Source organism: Euprymna scolopes, chromosome 41 (genome assembly GCF_053919585.1).
Source record: "Euprymna scolopes isolate OS-2025 chromosome 41, ASM5391958v1, whole genome shotgun sequence".
NCBI classification, from domain to species: Eukaryota; Metazoa; Mollusca; class Cephalopoda; order Sepiida; family Sepiolidae; genus Euprymna; species Euprymna scolopes.
The window spans coordinates 72,346,718-72,367,556 of record NC_136522.1 but is presented as its reverse complement, the minus strand read 5'-3'; the positions used below and the strand labels follow the sequence as shown (position 1 = coordinate 72,367,556).

Genomic DNA, 20,839 nt, shown 5'->3' with positions numbered 1-20,839 from the left:
GGTAGGACAAAAGTGTCATGACGACTAAGAAAATGGATCCATGAACAAAGTTTCTTTCTTGGAACTGCACGCCTATGGAATTGTCTTCCGTTTTCCTGCTTTCCAGCTGAATATAATATGGTTGTCTTCAAGTCCAACGTAAACAAATTTCTGATGAGCCGTTCCATATAAGTTTACAAATTTACCGAATTTCCAAGTACTATATTGTCCAATTGTCTACTGTGCACTCTTTAACCCCTTATCCTTGAGTGGCCTCTTGGCCTTGATAAGTGGCGATGCCTATGTAAAAAACATAAATAAATGAATAAAAAATAAAAATAATTAAAAAAAAAAATCGTCCGGATTTGGTGGTCATTGACAACGTCTTAAAGAGGTTTAAAGTCGTAAAGTTTTCAGTGCTGTTAGACAAAAACGTGATCAATTATGCTCCGTTGCTCTTGGAGATAAAACGTACATACAAGGTTATAACCCAAGTATTTCCGGTGGTAATTGATATGCTAGGTGTAGTATCAAGTCGTCTGGAAGGACATTTGAAAAAACTATGAATCCTCGATGTATTTGGCGGCTTTTAATCTCTGCTATTGTTGGAATACCTTTGATCTTTGAAACTCCTGGTTTGGTGTCGAAATTGAGGAAGTATCCTCTTAGAATGTATTCCATCTCTTTTCAGGAAGACGTTATTAAACGAAAAATAGATGGCAGGAAAAAAAACAGATTACTGGAGTGCCATCAGCTATAATCGAAACCGAAACAAAAACTTATGAAGAATTCTTGGTAAAATTATAAAAAAAAACAAGCAAACAAATAAATAAACAAAACAAATAAAAAAATTATAAACAAACAAATAAAAAAACAAGCAAACAAATAAATAAACAAAACAAATAAAAAATTATAAACAAACAAATAAAAAAAATTATAAACAAACAAATAAACAAAACAAATAAAAAAATTATAAACAAACAAATAAAAAAACAAGCAAACAAATAAATAAACAAAACAAATAAAAAAATTATAAACAAACAAATAAAAAAACAAGCAAACAAATAAATAAACAAAACAAATAAAAAAATTAAAAACAAACAAATAAAAAAACAACCAAACAAATAAATAAACAAAACAAATAAAAAATTATAAACAAACAAATAAAAAACAAGCAAACAAATAAATAAACAAATAAACAAAACAAATAAAAAAATTATAAACAAACAAATAAAAAACAAGCAAACAAATAATAAACAAAACAAATAAAAAAATTATAAACAAACAAATAAAAAACAAGCAAACAAATAAATAAACAAAACAAATAAAAAAATTATAAACAAACAAATAAAAAAACAACCAAACAAATAAATAAACAAAACAAATAAAAAATTATAAACAAACAAATAAAAAACAAGCAAACAAATAAATAAACAAATAAACAAAACAAATAAAAAATTATAAACAAACAAATAAAAAACAAGCAAACAAATAAATAAACAAATAAACAAAACAAATAAAAAATTATAAACAAACAAATAAAAAAACAAGCAAACAAATAAATAAACAAAACAAATAAAAAAATTATAAACAAACAAATAAACAAAACAAATAAAAAAATTATAAACAAACAAATAAAAAACAAGCAAACAAATAAATAAACAAAACAAATAAAAAAATTATAAACAAACAAATAAAAAAACAACCAAACAAATAAATAAACAAAACAAATAAAAAATTATAAACAAACAAATAAAAAACAAGCAAACAAATAAATAAACAAATAAACAAAACAAATAAAAAAATTATAAACAAACAAATAAAAACACAAGCAAACAAATAAATAAACAAATAAACAAAACAAATAAAAAAATTATAAACAAACAAATAAAAACACAAGCAAACAAATAAATAAACAAAACAAATAAAAAATTATAAACAAACAAATAAAAAAACAAGCAAACAAATAAATAAACAAAACAAATAAAAAATTATAAACAAACAAATAAAAAAACAAGCAAACAAATAAATAAACAAATAAACAAAACAAATAAAAAAATTATAAACAAACAAATAAAAACACAAGCAAACAAATAAATAAACAAAACAAATAAAAAATTATAAACAAACAAATAAAAAAACAAGCAAACAAATAAATAAACAAATAAACAAAACAAATAAAAAAATTATAAACAAACAAATAAAAACACAAGCAAACAAATAAATAAACAAAACAAATAAAAAAATTATAAACAAACAAATAAAAACACAAGCAAACAAATAAATAAACAAAACAAATAAAAAATTATAAACAAACAAATAAAAAAACAAGCAAACAAATAAATAAACAAATAAACAAAACAAATAAAAAAATTATAAACAAACAAATAAAAACACAAGCAAACAAATAAATAAACAAAACAAATAAAAAATTATAATCAAACAAACAAAAAAAACAAGCAAACAAATAAATAAACAAATAAACAAAACAAATAAAAAAATTATAAACAAACAAATAAAAAATTATAAACAAACAAATAAAAAAACAAGCAAACAAATAAATAAACAAATAAACAAAACAAATAAAAAAATTTATAAACAAAACAAATAAAAAAATTATAAACAAACAAATAAAAAACAAGCAAACAAATAAATAAACAAATAAACAAAACAAATAAAAAAATTATAAACAAACAAATAAAAACACAAGCAAACAAATAAATAAACAAAACAAATAAAAAATTATAAACAAACAAATAAAAACACAAGCAAACAAATAAATAAACAAAACAAATAAAAAATTATAAACAAACAAATAAAAAACAAGCAAACAAATAAAACAAATAAAAAATTATAAACAAACAAATAAAAAAACAAGCAAACAAATAAACAAAACAAATAAACAAATTATAAACAAACAAATAAAAAACAAGCAAACAAATAAATAAACAAAACAAATAAAAAAATTATAAACAAACAAATAAAAGACAAGCAAACAAATAAATAAACAAAACAAATAAAAAAATCATAAACAAACAAATAAAAAAACAAGCAAACAAATAAACAAAACAAATAAACAAATTATAAACAAACAAATAAAAAACAAGCAAACAAATAATAAACAAAACAAATAAAAAAATTAAAAACAAACAAATAAAAAAACAAGCACACAAATAAATAAACAAATAAACAAAACAAATAAAAAAATTATAAACAAATAAAAGACAAGCAAACAAATAAATAAACAAAACAAATAAAAAAAAATATAAACAAACAAATAAAAAACAAGCAAACAAATAAATAAACAAAACAAATAAAAAAAATATAAACAAACAAATAAAAAAAACAAGCAAACAAATAAATAAACAAAACAAATAAAAAAATTATAAACAAACAAATAAAAAAACAAGCAAACAAATAAATAAACAAAACAAATAAAAAAATTATAAAAAAACAAGCAAACAAATAAATAAACAAATAAACAAAACAAATAAAAAATTATAAACAAACAAATAAAAAAACAAACAAACAAACAAATAAACAAAACAAATAAAAAAATTATAAACAAACAAATAAAAAACAAGCAAACAAATAAATAAACAAAACAAATAAATAAAATTATAAACAAACAAAAAAAAAACAAGCAAACAAACAAATAAACAAATAAACAAAACAAATAAAAAAAATATAAACAAACAAATAAAAAACAAGCAAACAAACAAATAAACGAAACAAATAAAAAAATTATAAACAAACAAATAAAAGACAAGCAAACAAATAAATAAACAAAACAAATAAAAAAAATTATAAACAAACAAATAAAAAAACAAGCAAACAAATAAATAAACAAAACAAATAAAAAAATTATAAAAAAACAAGCAAACAAATAAATAAACAAATAAACAAAACAAATAAAAAATTATAAACAAACAAATAAAAAAACAAACAAACAAACAAATAAACAAAACAAATAAAAAACAAGCAAACAAATAAATAAACAAAACAAATAAATAAAATTATAAACAAACAAAAAAAAACAAGCAAACAAACAAATAAACAAATAAACAAAACAAATAAAAAAAATTATAAACAAACAAATAAAAAACAAGCAAACAAACAAATAAACAAAACAAATAAAAAAATTATAAACAAACAAATAAAAGACAAGCAAACAAATAAATAAACAAAACAAATAAAAAAATTATAAACAAACAAATAAAAAAACAAGCAAACAAATAAATAAACAAATAAACAAAACAAATAAACAAATTATAAACAAACAAATAAAAAAACAAGCAAACAAATAAATAAACAAAACAAATAAAAAAAATTATAAACAAACAAATAAAAAACAAGCAAACAAACAAATAAACAAAACAAATAAAAAAATTATAAACAAACAAATAAAAAACAAGCAAACAAATAAATAAACAAAAGAAATAAAAAAATTATAAACAAACAAATAAAAAACAAGCAAACAAACAAATAAACAAAACAAATAAAAAAATTTATAAACAAACAAATAAAAAACAAGCAAACAAATAAATAAACAAAACAAATAAAAAAAATTATAAACAAACAAATAAAAAAACAAGCAAACAAATAAATAAACAAAACAAATAAAAAAAATTATAAACAAACAAATAAAAAACAAGCAAACAAATAAATAAACAAAAGAAATAAAAAAATTATAAACAAACAAATAAAAAAACAAGAAAACAAATAAATAAACAAAACAAATAAAAAAAATTATAAACAAACAAATAAAAAACAAGCAAACAAATAAATAAACAAAACAAATAAAAAAAATTATAAACAAACAAATAAAAAACAAGCAAACAAATAAATAAACAAAAGAAATAAAAAAATTATAAACAAACAAATAAAAAAACAAGCAAACAAATAAATAAACAAAACAAATAAAAAAATCATAAACAAACAAATAAAAAAACAAGCAAACAAATAAATAAACAAAACAAATAAAAAAATTATAAACAAACAAATAAAAAACAAGCAAACAAATAAATAAACAAAAGAAATAAAAAAATTATAAACAAACAAATAAAAAACAAGCAAACAAATAAATAAACAAAACAAATAAAAAAATTATAAACAAACAAATAAAAAAACAAGAAAACAAATAAATAAACAAATAAACAAAACAAATAAAAAATTATAAACAAACAAATAAAAAAACAAGCAAACAAATAAATAAACAAAACAAATAAAAAAAAATTATAAACAAACAAATAAAAAAACAAGCAAACAAATAAATAAACAAAACAAATAAAAAAAATTATAAACAAACAAATAAAAAACAAGCAAACAAATAAAAAACAAGCAAACAAATAAATAAACAAAACAAATAAAAAAATTATAAACAAACAAATAAAAAAACAAATAAACAAAACAAATAAAAAAATTATAAACAAACAAATAAAAGACAAGCAAACAAATAAATAAACAAAACAAATAAAAAAAATTATAAACAAACAAATAAAAAACAAGCAAACAAATAAAAAACAAGCAAACAAATAAATAAACAAAACAAATAAAAAAATTATAAACAAACAAATAAAAAAACAAATAAACAAAACAAATAAAAAAATTATAAACAAACAAATAAAAGACAAGCAAACAAATAAATAAACAAAACAAATAAAAAAAATTATAAACAAACAAATAAAAAAACAAGCAAACAAATAAATAAACAAATAAACAAAGGAAATAAAAAAATTATAAACAAACAAATAAAAAAACAAGCAAACAAATAAATAAACAAATAAACAAAACAAATAAAAAAATTATAAACAAACAAATAAAAGACAAGCAAACAAATAAATAAACAAAACAAATAAAAAAATTATAAACAAACAAATAAAAAAACAAGCAAACAAATAAATAAACAAAACAAATAAAAAAAATTATAAACAAACAAATAAAAAACAAGCAAACAAATAAATAAACAAAACAAATAAAGAAATTATAAACAAACAAATAAAAAACAAGCAAACAAATAAATAAACAAAACAAATAAAAAAAATTATAAACAAACAAATAAAAAAACAAGCACACAAATAAATAAACAAATAAACAAAACAAATAAAAATAAACAAACAAACAAAAAGGAAGATAGAGGAACATCACATGGGGGGGGAAGGAAAACTGAAACTGTATAATCGTAAGTTAACTTGTCCCCCCCCCAAAAAAAAACAAAACAAATATAGTGCTTGCATCAACAGACACCATACCAAAGAGTCAAGAAGGGCAGAGGAGGATGGAAAGATGGAGGATAGAAAATACTACTACTACTACTACTACTACTACTAACAATAATAATAATAATAATAATAATAATAAATAATAACGATATAAATGCGGGAGTACCTCATTGGTCTATCCTTGGACTTTTTATTATTCCTGATATTCATAAATGACCTCCCTGATAAAATTGTTTCTGAGATGGGTATATTTGCTGATGACACCACTCTCCATAACAGGCACGAGGGGAAAACAAATGGACACGTATCTAAGGAAATGGCAGAAGCACTATAGGATGACCTCCAATCTGTAGTGGAATGGGGACAAAAATGGATAGTCACATTTAATGCTGCCAAGACTAAGCTTGTTTCCTTCAATAATTACAAGAAACCTTGTCTACCACCAATAGCAATGGCCAAGAACACATTGCCTGAAAGTACTTCTTTTAAACTCCTCGGCCTAACGTTTTTTACAGGGAACATGAACTGGAATATATACATTGAGAGCATTGCCAAGGCTGCTGCAAAGAAGGTGGGCTCTTTCTACCATGCTAAAAAATTACTTACGCGTGAAAGTATCCTGTACCTCTATAAGGCCACCATTTGCCCATGTATGGAGTACTGTTGTCACATTTGGGCTGGTGCATCTGCTGCTTGTCTCTCTCTCCTGGACAGGGTTCAAAAGAGAGTCGCCAACCTGATAGGTCCTGAACTGTCATCTAGGCTTCAGTCTCTGTTCCATCGACGAAATGTTGCATCCCTCTGCCTGTTCTACAAATACTTTAATGTCCCACCTCTTTACAGTAGAGATCCCTAGGTGTAAGAAAACCTTCTATTCCAATAGTTTCTTCCCCAGAACTGCAAGTCTTTGGAACTCCCTTCTGGGATTCTGCTTTCCCATCTGTACTGACATGCAGAAGTTCAAGTGTAATGTTAACAAACATCTTTCTACTCATCTCCCTTCATAATGCCCCCACAAATTATGTCCCCGATAGTAGCCCCTAATTCAAAGTGGCACTTGCCTTGTTTGGGGTGAAAATTGAATAAAAAAAAAATAATATTAAGAGTTAAAAGGGATTTGGATGATGAAGAAAATCCAAATAATACCGATAATAGTAGGAGCACTAGGAGCAATTCCAAAAAACTTTGAAAAAAGAATGGGAGAAATTGGAATCAGAGGAATGGCTGCAAAAATACAACGACTAACGATAATGAAAACGGCTGAAATATTAGGGAAAACCCTTGAATGTGAAGAATAATACAAGTATACAATATAATGAAGAAGCGTTACAGGGAATGAAGAACACTGAAGCTGCATATCTACAAATTCTACACCCCCATCATGCAACCCCTCCCATTGTCTCATTACCGCCCCCCCCCAAAGTAATACTAAAGAGCCGAGAAGGGTCAAGGAGGATGGAAAGAACGAGGTGAGAGTGCCGACCAGATCTCCGTTGGACAAGAACAAAGAGAACTGGGATCTTGGGGAGGCTTAATGCTACTCAGATTCCAGTATAGAGCCATGACCAGCGAGAAATCAATGGTAAGAGGCTGTTGTGATGACGCAAATTTATTTGCAGATGCTATCGAAGGAGGTGAAGATAGCTGGACGTCTGAGGAGACTTGTGGTCACTCAGCTTCCAGAGAACACCACAGGTTTCCAATCAGATCTTTGACGACTTGTGTGAAAGCTCCATGTGAGCCAATAATAATAAAAATTTATTTGCAAATGTTATCAAAAGAGGTGTAGAGTACTGGAAATCTGGGAGACTTGTTGTCACTCAGCTTCCAGGGAGCACCACAGGCTGTTTTCAAGGATAGATCTTTGATGACCTGTGTGAAATCTCCTTGTGAGCCAATAATAATAATAATAATAATAATAATTGTGTGTGTGTGTGTGTGTGTGTGTGTGTGTGTGTGTCATCACACCAAATAAGTGAGAAGGATCAAGAAGGATGGAAAGACCGAGGAGAGAAAGCACTAGCCAGACCTCCGCTGGTTGATTACAAAGAAGACTGGCACATTAGGAAAGCTTATTGCCACCCAAATTATAGTGAAGACTAATGGTCTCTGCCAACGAGAAATCGATGGTAAGCGGCTGTTGCAATAACACAAACTTTTTTGCAAAGGTTATTGAAAAAGGTGGAGAGTGCTGGAAATCTGGGGAGACTTGTTGTCACTCAGACTCCAGAGAACACCACAAATTGTTCTCATAGAACAATCTACGAAAATGGCTTGTGTGACTATTGTTAGTGAGTAAATAATAATAACCAAACTTATTTCAACGTGATCCTTACATGAATCTTTATAATTAACTTCTTTTTTTTTTTTTCTTATTTTCAGAAATTTAACTTTCAGCAATTTTGCATGACGGATTTATTCGAAATGAAATCAGAGAAAACTTGGACACAGTTAAACGCCCTTCACGATGACGATGACGACAGCAACATTTTTACATTACATAACATGGACCTCAAGAACAGCTCAGACAATTTTGTGGAAAAATACAAAGCAGGTGGGTGTGTTGCACTAAAAGGGGTAGGTTGCTTTATTTTATGTTATTGTTTTTTTTTTAATATCCAATCTGTTCATCTCGTAATAATGCTCCAGTAGATATCTCACTCCTGATGCAATTCTCTACCTTTATAAAAACCAGATACTCCCAACGATGGAGTATTGTTGCCACATCTGGGCAGGAGCTGCTAGAAGCAACTTATCCTGTCTTGACAGAGTTCAAAATAGACTTCGTAGCTTAGTGGGGAATGTCCTTTTCTCTTCCCTGCAACCTCTTTCCCAAAGAAGAGACGTTGCGAGCCTGTTTCTGCTTTATCGTTATTTTTATGGCAAGTGCTCGTCTGAGCTTCAATCCATGCTCCCCTCGCCAAACTTTCACGAAAAACCCTCGTCTAGTCAAAACAACTATCAACAATTTCCCCCACTCCTTATCTGTGCCTAAACCTAAACGTAGATTCCATGGGCAAAGTTTCTTTCTTAGAACTGCACGACTGTGAAACTCTCTTCCGATTCCTTGCTTTCCAGCTGACTACAATCTGATTGTCTTCAAATCTAACGTAAACAAATTCTTGATGGACCGTCCCCCTAAGTAATCCAATTTTACAAAATTCCCATTACTTATGTTTACTACGCTATAATCACATTGACTAATGTATACTCATTGACCCTTATCCTCGAGTGGCCTACGGGCCTTGATAAGTGGTGATTCAATATCGACCAATTTTATATTTTCTTTCACATAAATAATCCATTATAAAAAGTACTGGATAGTATCTGCAGGCACGTCTAATCCAATGAGGGGGATGCACCCCCAGTCTTTGTTAAGACATGTATCTGGGAGAAAGAAAAAGCCTGAGGTCTACTGTCTGCTCTATCGTGTGTCAGCCATTTGCAGTTGTATCAAAAAGTGTGGTTGGTTCTACACAAAGCCTTCACCATTATAAAAAAAATCATATGTGTGGATTTTTGGACAACTTAGTTCTTGTGACCGATCTCGTATGTCAAAATCGATTGGAGTATCTATTATATATATATAATTATTTACTATAATAATTATTAAATACCTACGGACACTAGTGTTTCATCCTTTCGGGAATCATCAGTGCAGGGTGTCACAATTAATGCCAATCAAGAGATTCGAACCCTGACAACAGAAGTCATGTCTGTCTTCATTAGCAAGGACCACCACTAGGCTACCGTAAACCGTGAAAGATACAAGTTGAAATTAAACATTTATTCTTATTAAATGCTTTTAGTGTCAGTCATATATATATATATATATATATATATCAGGCATGTAAACATTTACTCTTTATCCAGACGAATAGATTGTTCAAGTAATTGTCTGTATTTTTGAGATGAGGTTTTTCATTTATTGAGATTGTCGGACTGACTTCCTCATCTTGGTTGTTATAGTCACAACGTTTCGGTCATTTTGTATCGAACTGGGGAACCGTTTGTTAGGAGTCTCGAACCCAACCCTTTATTATTATTACGGGGGTACCGTGTTCGGACTCCAGCTAGGCTCTGGGACATAGTTGCTGATTCTCTGTTTTGAATGTTACTTATCACTGCCTTCGTTTAGGATTGAACTCAGCACCTATGGGTAACTGTAAATTTTGATACAACGTCTAGGACCACTCGGCCATATGTCACAATTCTTAGTTGGTTTTTGTTAATGTTAAATCTATATTGTTATTCAAGGTTTTCTCTCTCTATCAGAGGTGTCCAAATTGCATTCAGCTCTATGCTTGGTTTGCTCAGTAGGTTGTTATGTCCGAGCATGTGAGCTGTTTCTTTAAGTTTTCTCACTTTCCAGTGGGTCTCTCTGTTTATTATTTTTACTTCATCCCATAGGGGGCGATGGTCCCCCCTCTCCATCCAGACATGGTTGGCGATACCCGATTTTGCATCCAAAAACCACCAATGGCCTGCTTACCATACATACGAGGCATCTCCGAAAAGATTCAGAGAATATGTGCCTCCTACAACATCAGGATCGTATTCAAGAGCAAGTCAACACTCAGACGACACCTAGTACGAGTGAAGCCCCGCATGGAGGAGAACATGACCAAGAACTGCATATACTCCATCCCATGCAGTTGCAGAAAGATTTACAAGGGTGAAACATGCCGCCCCCTCAAAGTAAGGGTGGAAGAACACTGAAAAGCGGTAACTAAAGGGGAGACAGAAAAATAAAACAATATTAACAATAATAATAATAAGAAGAAGAAGAATGATGATAACATTAATATTAACAAAATAATAACTATAATAATAATGATAACAATAATAGAACCAATAATAAAACAATGATAATAACAATAATAAAAATAATGGTAACTATAATGATAATAATGGAGATAATAATAAATATAATTATAATACCAACAATAATAATAGCAATAACAATAAAAATATTAACAATAATAACAATAATAATACAAATAATAATTATAACAACAACAATAATAATAACAATAATAGTACAAAATAATAGTAATAACAACAACAATAATAAAATAATAATAACAACAACAATAATAATAATAATAATAATAATAATAATAATAATACCGTTTATAGGGTGGACTAAAGAAGAACTGAGACAGCTTGATCAGAAGACCAGGAAACTCATGACCATGCACAATGCACTACACCCGAAGGACGATGTTCACCGACTCCATGTGAAAAGGAAAGAAGGCGAGAGAGGACTGGTTTGTTTAGAAGACTGTGAATAACAGCAAAAAAATAATTAGAAAAATACATAATGCAAAACACTGAAAGGATAATCATGGTAGCGAGAGACACTGAAAAAAAAAATCAAGAAAACAGAAAACAGATAGATAAAGAATAAGACTGGAAAAGAAAAATGAGAAGAGAAACAACTACATGGAAGATTCATAAGGATGACAAAAGATGAGAATAACGAAAACACTGCGACATCTATGCAGAAAGGACATGTAAACTGAGAAACTGAATCCCTAACAACTGCAGCACAAGATAACAGCAAATGCAGACTCTGTGGACAAAGAGACGAAATGATAAACCATATGGTAAGCGAATGCAGCAAACTGGCCCAAAAGAAATACAAGAACAGGCACAACCAAGTGAACGCACAGACAAATGGTACAAGCATATACTGGCAACAGTAATTGAAAACGAGGATCACGAAATCCTATGGGGCATGGATATAAAAACAGACAAACCATTCCAAGCAAGAAGACCGGATGTAATAATTAACAAGAAAGAAAAATCCTGTCAAATCGTAGACCTTGCTGTTCCAGCTGACCACAGGATGAATATCAAAGAAAAGGAAAAACGGAGCAAATACACAGAGCTAGCCAGAGAGCTGAAAGGGATGTGGATGATGAAAATCAAAATGATACCCATAATAGTAAGAGCACTAGGAACAATTCCAAAATACTTTGAAAAAAGAATGGGAGAAATTGGAATCAGAGGAATGGCTGGAAAGATACAACGAATAACAATAATGAAAACAGCTGAAATATTAAGGAAAACCCTTGAATGCAGGGACATGGGTGGGCCAGACAAACTACTGTAGAGACAAAACGTGCAGTTGCATTACATGGAACCAAGAACATTTAAGCTGCATGGCAATAAGTTCGCTATTTCCCCCCCCCTCCTATTGCCCAATCACCCCCCCCCCTCCCAGAGAGTGATACCAAATAGTCGAGAAGGGCCAAGGAGTATAAAAAGACCAAGGAGAGAGCACTCACCAGACTTCTGCTGGAAAGTGCGAAGAGAACTGGGACTTTGGGGAGGCTTATTCCCACTCAAATTCCAGCGGAAACCAATGGCCGCTGCCAGCGAGAAATCAATGGTAAGCGAATGTTGCAATAACGCAAATTCATTTGCAAATTTTACCGAAAGAGGTGGAGTGTACTGGAAACCTGGGAAGACTTGTTGTCACTCAGCTTCCAGTGTACACCACAGATAATTTTCAAGGAGAGATCTTTGATGACCTGTGTGAAAGCTCCTTGTGAGCCAATAATAATCCTTTTTATAAATTCTTTTGCAGAGCTTCGCTGTCGACAAAACCCTGTGAATAAATGGAGGTCATTACATCCGGAAGATTGGACGTCGTCCGAGGTGATCGATTGGCTGTACTATTGCGCCGACATGAACTCAATCGATTGCACCAAGTTCAAGGCCGAAGCATTCCAAGACAAACTTGGACGCGACCTGTGTTTTATGGACCAAAGAGAATTCCAGGAACTAGATCCAATTTACGGAAAACAGATTTTCGAAAGTTTTCAGCGATTTCTTCACACGGGTAATTGTCCATATTATTCATTGCATGAATAGATAGAATGTTTTAAAACTAGCAGGGAGAACCGACGTTACCAGGGATTGAATGAGGATCAACGAATGTTCCACACTTCCAATACTTTTATCTATCTATCTATCTATCTATCTATCTATTATATAAAAGAAACTTTGTGTGTCTGTATATCTGTGTGTGTTTCTTTTCCTATGGACTCCAAAATGGCTTGGTCGATTTTTATGAAACTTCACACCAATATATATATATATTGTTCCCATTTACTTGCTTCTCCATGAGGGCACAGTCAGAAGCAAGGTCGATTTTTAATGTGGGGAAAATCCAGCTCTATCTATATATATATATATGTCAGTTCATGTCATATGCTACTGGTACAATGTAGCCCAGTACTACCTGGCTCATGGTCGGGTCACCAGCGACTAAACTGGTTCCCCCACCAGACTTGTTTGGTGAGGAGGGTGGCTAGTCTCCCTGAAGAATTAAAAACAAGACCTTTCAAAAGGGCGAATGAACCCTTTTTCGGGGTCAACGGCCAACTAGCACCGTGTGTATGTATGTATGTGTATTGGGGTAGAGAGGGCTTCCGTAAGCCATGGTGAAGGCAACCTTTCTAGGAGAAGCAAATCTCTGATTTTAAAAAAACTATAAACCAGGAGACCAGTACCCGCATTGAGCTGGTCTGCAGTTTAATTTGTTGCTGGCTATATTGCTCTTGCTTGTTGCTGGACCTCAACATTTTGAACTGAGAGAGAGACTTAGTTGTCATACAAAGCTAAGACTCTGTAACATCATCTTTGTAAAAATACTCCCTCGGGCATTTGGGTTCATGGACTTTAAGTGTCTGAGGGAGTGGCCTTCGTCTGACAAGACGTGCAATTATCATGTATATATATATATATATATATATCATCTATTGTTTATATTTAACGGTTTTCATATCGTGTTAAATTATATACTGTGTCTATTGTCTCCCACCATCTCTCTTCACCATTCTTCTCTGTCTTTTAATTTTTATTTCGTTCCATAAAAGTAGTTCCGCTTTCTTTCCAGACATGGTCAGCCATACACGACTTTTCTATCTTTCCATGTATTAGAAGCCCGAAGAATCCAAATAAAAACGAATAACCAATCCGTATCTCGAAAATTCAGAAACTATATTAGAAATCCAAACAGTAAGAACAACAGTGGTTATATGGGCGCCCACGGCTGCTCCGTGTACTCAAAATCACGTTGACACACCGGTTCTCGTTAGATTACTGGTTAAGCAACGTTGAGCCTAGTCAGTACCAGATGGGTGACCAATTTGGGAATTCCAGTCGCTGTATGTGTGAGGACGTCGACACTTCCCTGGCAAAGTTGCAAAATCCTAACGTCGTCATGTGTGTGTGAGGACACTTCTCAACCTATATACTCAACGGATTTTTAATCTACAGACTTGAAATTTGGTATATAGATTATTCAGACATGTGGAAAACATTTTAATCAGGTTTTATCTGGAAAAAGGGCTGCTAATGCATTATACTTAACATGAGGAATCTGTAATGTGAACCGTTCACACATGCACGATCGTGAAACATTTAGCAAACAGGAAAATCTGACAACTCCCACGTACCAATTTAGGATATGCATGAGACTGTGGATGGCTTTGTGAATTTCATACTCCCAAGGAATTTCCTCTTTTGGAAGAAGCCGGTTAAATCTGCATAGGGTTAATGTTGTTTCCATTTCATTCTATGGCTGATGGCAGGAAGGCGCAGGTCGTGCATGTTAGTAGTATATTGTTTGCGATTATTCTGTGCACGCGGATTGATTTTTCGCAAGCAATATTTTTTTAAAACACAATTAATTGCTCTTTAAATTTAGCAATATTTTTGGAAGCCCAATTAATTGCATTTAAAATTTAGCAATTATCTTACAGGAAATCTCTGAGACATTTATTACAATTGTTTATTGCTTAAAAGATGTTTAAAGAGATGTCACTTTCTTTTTTCTTTTCTTTTTGCTATTAGTTTTTGGCCGGGGGGGGGTGATTAATAGGGCTATGACGACAGCATATTCTTTTCATTGTCTTGACTCTCGAGTATATATCCGACACAGTTAGACACAGTTAATCAATCGAGAACCACATCACTCTATATAAAAACATATAATCACTAGAGAATCCAAACAATGAAAAGAATATGCTGTTGTCCTAGACCTGGTGATTAAACCCTGGTACTGACGTTGAAAAAGAAAGAAAGAAAAATCTTCAAATTTTAATAACGTTTCCTTTTTATTAAACTCGGGAATCTTTAGTTTTGGGCCAGGGGAGTGGTGATTATGAACTGTACTGACATTGAAAAAAAAAAAAAACTTCAAATTTTAGTAATATCTTTTTTTTTTTTTTTTTTTACTTGGGAGTCATCACTTATCAAGGCCCGAAAGCCACTCGAGGATAAGAGTTAATGAATGTAAGGTGGCAGTTTAGTAATCGTTAATAGTGTAAATTAGGTAGAATTTGATTATTTTCGGGGACGGCTCAACAAGAATTTGTTTACATTGGGTTTGAAGACTACCATGTTGTATTTAACTGGGAAGTAAGTCAGCGGAACAGTGTTCCACAGGCAAGCAGTTATGGGAAAGAGGCTTGGTTTAAGGATTCTGCGTTTTGATTTAAGCACAGATGGAGAATGGGGGAAATCATATATAGTGGTTGTAGTAGAGTGTTTTTTGTGAAAGTTTGGTAAGGGGGGGGGATCATGGATTGAAGTTCAGTCGAGCACTTTGTATTATTGGAATTTTTCGGGCTATTGTTCTCGTCTTGATTGTTTTTATTTTTTTGCAATGTTTCGGCCGATTTAATCTCCGACCTTCTTCAGATGTGTCTTTATAACCTGGGGGATGTTTAAATCTATCGAACCACTTTAATGCTCTCTTTCAAGGACTCGCCCATTGTTAATTTATGAATATTTTATGACTACTTTTTTTTTATTATTTTGAATTATTCGAACTGTACGACTCATATATACGACAATATACGACTGAAGAAGGTCGGGTTAAATCGATCGAATCACTCTAAACGGAACAGTAGTAAGAATAAACCCAATAAATGCTCGTCTAAGATTCAGAAATATAATGAATTGATTCAGTATTTAATGTATGCACGTGAAATATCTTAATATATATGTTATAGTGTAAGCATTTTCAAATGTGTTTAATGAGGAGAACATTTTGATAGTATTTACGACAAACAGGCCAGGGCTATGTATAATAAAATATGAAACGCGTTTACTAATGCTTTAAATTTTATTACAAGATCGTAATTAACTGATTTAGTAATTGAAAAATATTTGTGTTTCTTGGTAAATAGTAATCTAGTTAAACGTTTTAATTATATACTAGCAGGCCGCCCAGCATTGCTCGGTTATAAAATACGATTAAATATGATATTTTGATTAAACTCAAAAATCTTTAAAAACTATCGAACCACTTTCATAGTAACTATGCCATTTGTTAACTTTGAGTTGAAAAGAAACGAGTTTTTGTTTTTTTTGTTTTTTTGATCATGGCAAAATTATTAGGTACCAGAATCGTTATATAAAACCTACGGGTGTCCTGCAGTCCTGCACGCGGGAGATACTTCGGAGTTCGAATCAGTCTAATAATACATCTCCGAACCCACAGAACAATTGCAAAAAACCAATTGAATTTCTTTGAGTTTTTCAGTCGTAGATTTTTGTCTTGTCTGCTGAGTGCTGATCCGGACTGAATTAATAATGCCATCCTTTCGCCTGGAATTCTTTGAAATTCAAAATTTGGTACTTATGTAAAGAAAGTACGGTGCTTGAATAATAACGTTATTATTTAGAAAAAAACATTCTTACCATGGGGAGGGAAGTTTTTTTTTTTTTTTTTTTTTGTAACTAATCTGCACGAAAAACACAAAAAAAATAGTGTAACACTTGAATTTAACTTGAAAAAAAAAACAAAAAATACTAAAAAAACAAAAAAATGCTAAAAAAAACAAAAAATACTAAAAAAACAAAAAAATGCTAAAAAAACAAAAAAATACTAGAAAAACAAAAAAATGCTAAAAAACTAAAAATACTAAAAAACAAAAAGATACTAAAAACAAAAAAAATACTAAAAAAAACAAAAAATACTAAAAAAAAACAAAAAAATACTAAAAAAAACAAAAAAATGCTAAAAAAACAAAAAAATACTAAAAAAATGTTAAAAAAACAAAAAAATACTAAAACAAAAACAAAAAAAAAGCACGACATCTCATCTGCGTAAGTACCCAAAGCTTCTCTTGTAACAGAGCGCGGACGCGCGTATACAATTGCATACGAAATGCGAAATGACTCCACAGAACAATTGCATGATCACGGTCATCTTCGCAAGCGATGAACGTTATTTTTATTCCATTAGCAATAATAATTTTATAATAAGAATTTATCTCTTATCTCTTCGATAATTTTAGTAAATATATTAATTATCTACCCTATCACATTCTCCTAATTATGTACTAACTATAAATCTATTATCATTACGCCTAATTACACATGAGTGGATAGTCTGGTGGAAGATAAAAAATCCAGTGACGGTAAAATCCAAATGTAAAACTTCAAGAAAGTTAAAAGAATTTCCATTTGGACAAGTAAAATCCATATATATATATATATATATATATATATATATATATATATATATATATATATATATATATATATATATATATAAAGAACAGATACATATACTCATCTAAAAACGGTTTAACCTTTCATAACTACACAAACGCACAATTGCTTCGGCCCTCTGTGAATATTTTTATATACAAAGATCTGAATATATGTTTTTGTTAACTTTTACACCAGAATATATATATATATATATATATATATATATATATATATATATATATATATATCCTATTATTAATTATAGCGCATTGTATGCATAACTGTCCATTATCTTTTTTTTTTCTTTTTACACGGTGGTCACTATTTATCAAGGTCCGGAAGCCACTCAGGGATAAGGGTTATTGCAAGTACAGTATGTTGGTGTGGAGATTTAATGAAGTGTTTACTTAAGAGGGCGGTTCATTAGGAATTTGTTAACGTTGGACTTGAACACATCCAAGTTGTAGTCAGGTGGGAAGCAGGCAGACGGAACAGAGTTCCACAGACGTGCAGTTCTAAGAAAGAAGCTTTGTTCATGGAATCTACGGTTTGATTTAGGCACTGATAAAGAGTGGGGGAAATTTTTGACAGTGAATTCAGCTAGACGGGTGTTTTTCGTGAAGGATTGGCGAGGAGGGACCAAAGATTGGAGTTCAGACGAGCACCTGCCATGGAAATAACGATAAAACAGGGATAGGCTCACAACGTCTCTTCTGTGGAAGAGAGGTTACAGGGTAGAGAAAAGGGCATCCCCCACCAAGCCACGAAGTCTATTTTGTACTCTGTCAAGGCAGGATAGGCTGTTTTTAGCAAAAAAAAAAAAAAAGAAAAAGAAAAGATAATGGACAGTTATGTATGCAATGCGCTATAAGTAATAATAGGATATATATATATATATATATATATATATATATATATATATATATATATATATATATATATATATATATTCTGGTGTAAAAGTTAACAAAAACATATATTCAGATCTCTGTATATAAAAATATTCACAGAGGGCCGAAACAATTGTGCGTTTTTATAGTTATAAAAGGTTAAACCGTTTTTAGATGAGTATGTGTATCTGTTCTTATATGTCATCCACATATAGTACTGTTTTACTGTTTCACAGCTCATCAGTACGGCTAGAAAAGCAACTAACAAGCCAGGATCGAAACCTGATCGCCCAAACGACAGTCAGAACTTCTAACTGTTGCGCTATACGGCTGCTGCTATGCGGGCAGTGAATTAACAATGTTTTGACATTATTCAAATACCTAAGCTCAATTTGTTTACACAAAGAGCATCGCTTCATACGCTAATGGTAATTTGTATATTACTTCTCAATATGCTCAACCCAAGATAGGGAGCATTATAGTCATCCACATACAGTACTGTTTCGCTGTTTCACAGCTCATCAGTGCGGCTAGACAAGCAATTACCTCAAGCCATATATATATATATATATATATAGAGAGAGAGAGAGAGCTATTACAGCAATTAAAAAAAAATAACAGGCAAATCTATTTAGAGATTAAAAGAATCGGAATTGGAATCGGTAATTGTATCGGAATTGGAAAAATATATTTCCTCCGCTTTGCCGTTTCTCTTTGTTTATTAATTTTAACTCGAATGTAGGAGTAACTAAACCTCTCACAGTAACAAGCCATCATCCTTCGACCTGTTACGCTGTAACAATATATGAAAGAACTCTTATCATAATAATATTTATTTATCGATTTGTTTTATTTATTTGCACCGTGTGTTCGAATACTTCACGTTTAAAGCTGAATGAATTATTTTTTTTCTTTTAATTTCAGGTTCAGGATTCGCATTCCTCAACGATTCTGTTAGTATTTCTACAGAAAATTCCTACTCAGATCTCATGTGTATGGATAATTGTAAGTAGAAATGTTCATGTCCTTCTCTCTTGTTATCAAACATATGCCTTTTTTTTTTTAATTATAGAGAAACAACCTGTTTTTTTGTTTTTTGTTTTTTTGTTTGTTTTTTTTTTTTTTTGTGGTGACCTGTTCCGCGAAAATTGGCCATTCCCTCAGGAGTCTATTGCTACTCCCTATGTGTTTCTAGAAAGAATTCTGACAAAAAAAAAAAAAAAAAAAATCGGGGAAACCAATGCCAACAATTAAATTTTCGGATTCATACGATATGATGATGCTGACTTAGGTCTTCTAATCGGTCATGGCTGACAGAACGAGAATATGCTACCCCCGGGGATTAAATAAAGGGTTCTGTTCAAAATTCTAGGTAGATTCACCAATAATAATAAATCCTCATTCCCAAATTTCAGAATTACCTCTTATCATTAGTTATGGAACGATTCCAGTATTTTATCCGGTTCCGATACAATTACTGATTCCGATTCTTTTAAAGCTATATATATATATATATATATATATATATATATATATATATATATATATATAGCTATTGAGTCATTTTATTTATTTTTTAATTTAATTTTTAGATTACCTTTTTTTTTTCTTTTTTTTTTTTTTGTCAGAATTCTTTCTAGAAATACATCAGGAGTAGCAATAGACTCCTGTGGAAATAGCCAATTTTGGCGAAACAGGTCACTAAAAAAGAAAGAAAAAAAGAACAAAACAAAATATATATATATAGCTATTGAGTTATTTTATTTATTTTTTAATTTAATTTTTAGATTACCTTTTTTTTTTTTTTGTCAGAATTTTTTTTTTTTTTTTGTCAGAATTCTTTCTAGAAGCAATAGACTCCTGTGGAAATAGCCAATTTTGGCGAAACAAGTCACTAAAAAAGAAAGAAAAAAAGAACAAAACAAAACAGGTGGTTTCTCTATAATTGAAAAAAAAGGAGGCATGGGGACCGAGATGTCTTATGAGTACAGATTACTATGCAAATAATTGTTTGGGTGAATAAACGTTTACTTATAAGTAAATAATTGTTTGGGTGAATAAACGTTTTTAAAATAAGTTTTAACCAGATCAAAATTATTTCTTTTACAAAAAATATGCCAACGACAAACTCTGAGGATTCTTATTCTCGTTTTTATCCATGGTTGAGTGTGGTGTTTATTTCCGTCTGTCTGTTCCACTTTTTTCTCGGAAACTACTGGGCCGATTTAT

The 20,839-nt window shown here is 30.1% G+C and overlaps 1 protein-coding gene across 1 annotated transcript in view; it reads left to right on the top strand.

Moving 5' to 3' along the window:
* LOC145266623 (ETS homologous factor-like) overlaps positions 1–20,839 on the top strand; it is a 70,413-nt gene that overhangs the window by 14,423 nt on the left and 35,151 nt on the right. Inside the window, exons 3-5 of the mRNA XM_080122528.1 lie at positions 8,583–8,754; positions 12,796–13,050; positions 19,535–19,615. Coding sequence (XP_079978654.1) covers positions 8,583–8,754; positions 12,796–13,050; positions 19,535–19,615 — 508 coding nt within the window. The remainder of the gene's footprint in view (positions 1–8,582; positions 8,755–12,795; positions 13,051–19,534; positions 19,616–20,839) is intronic.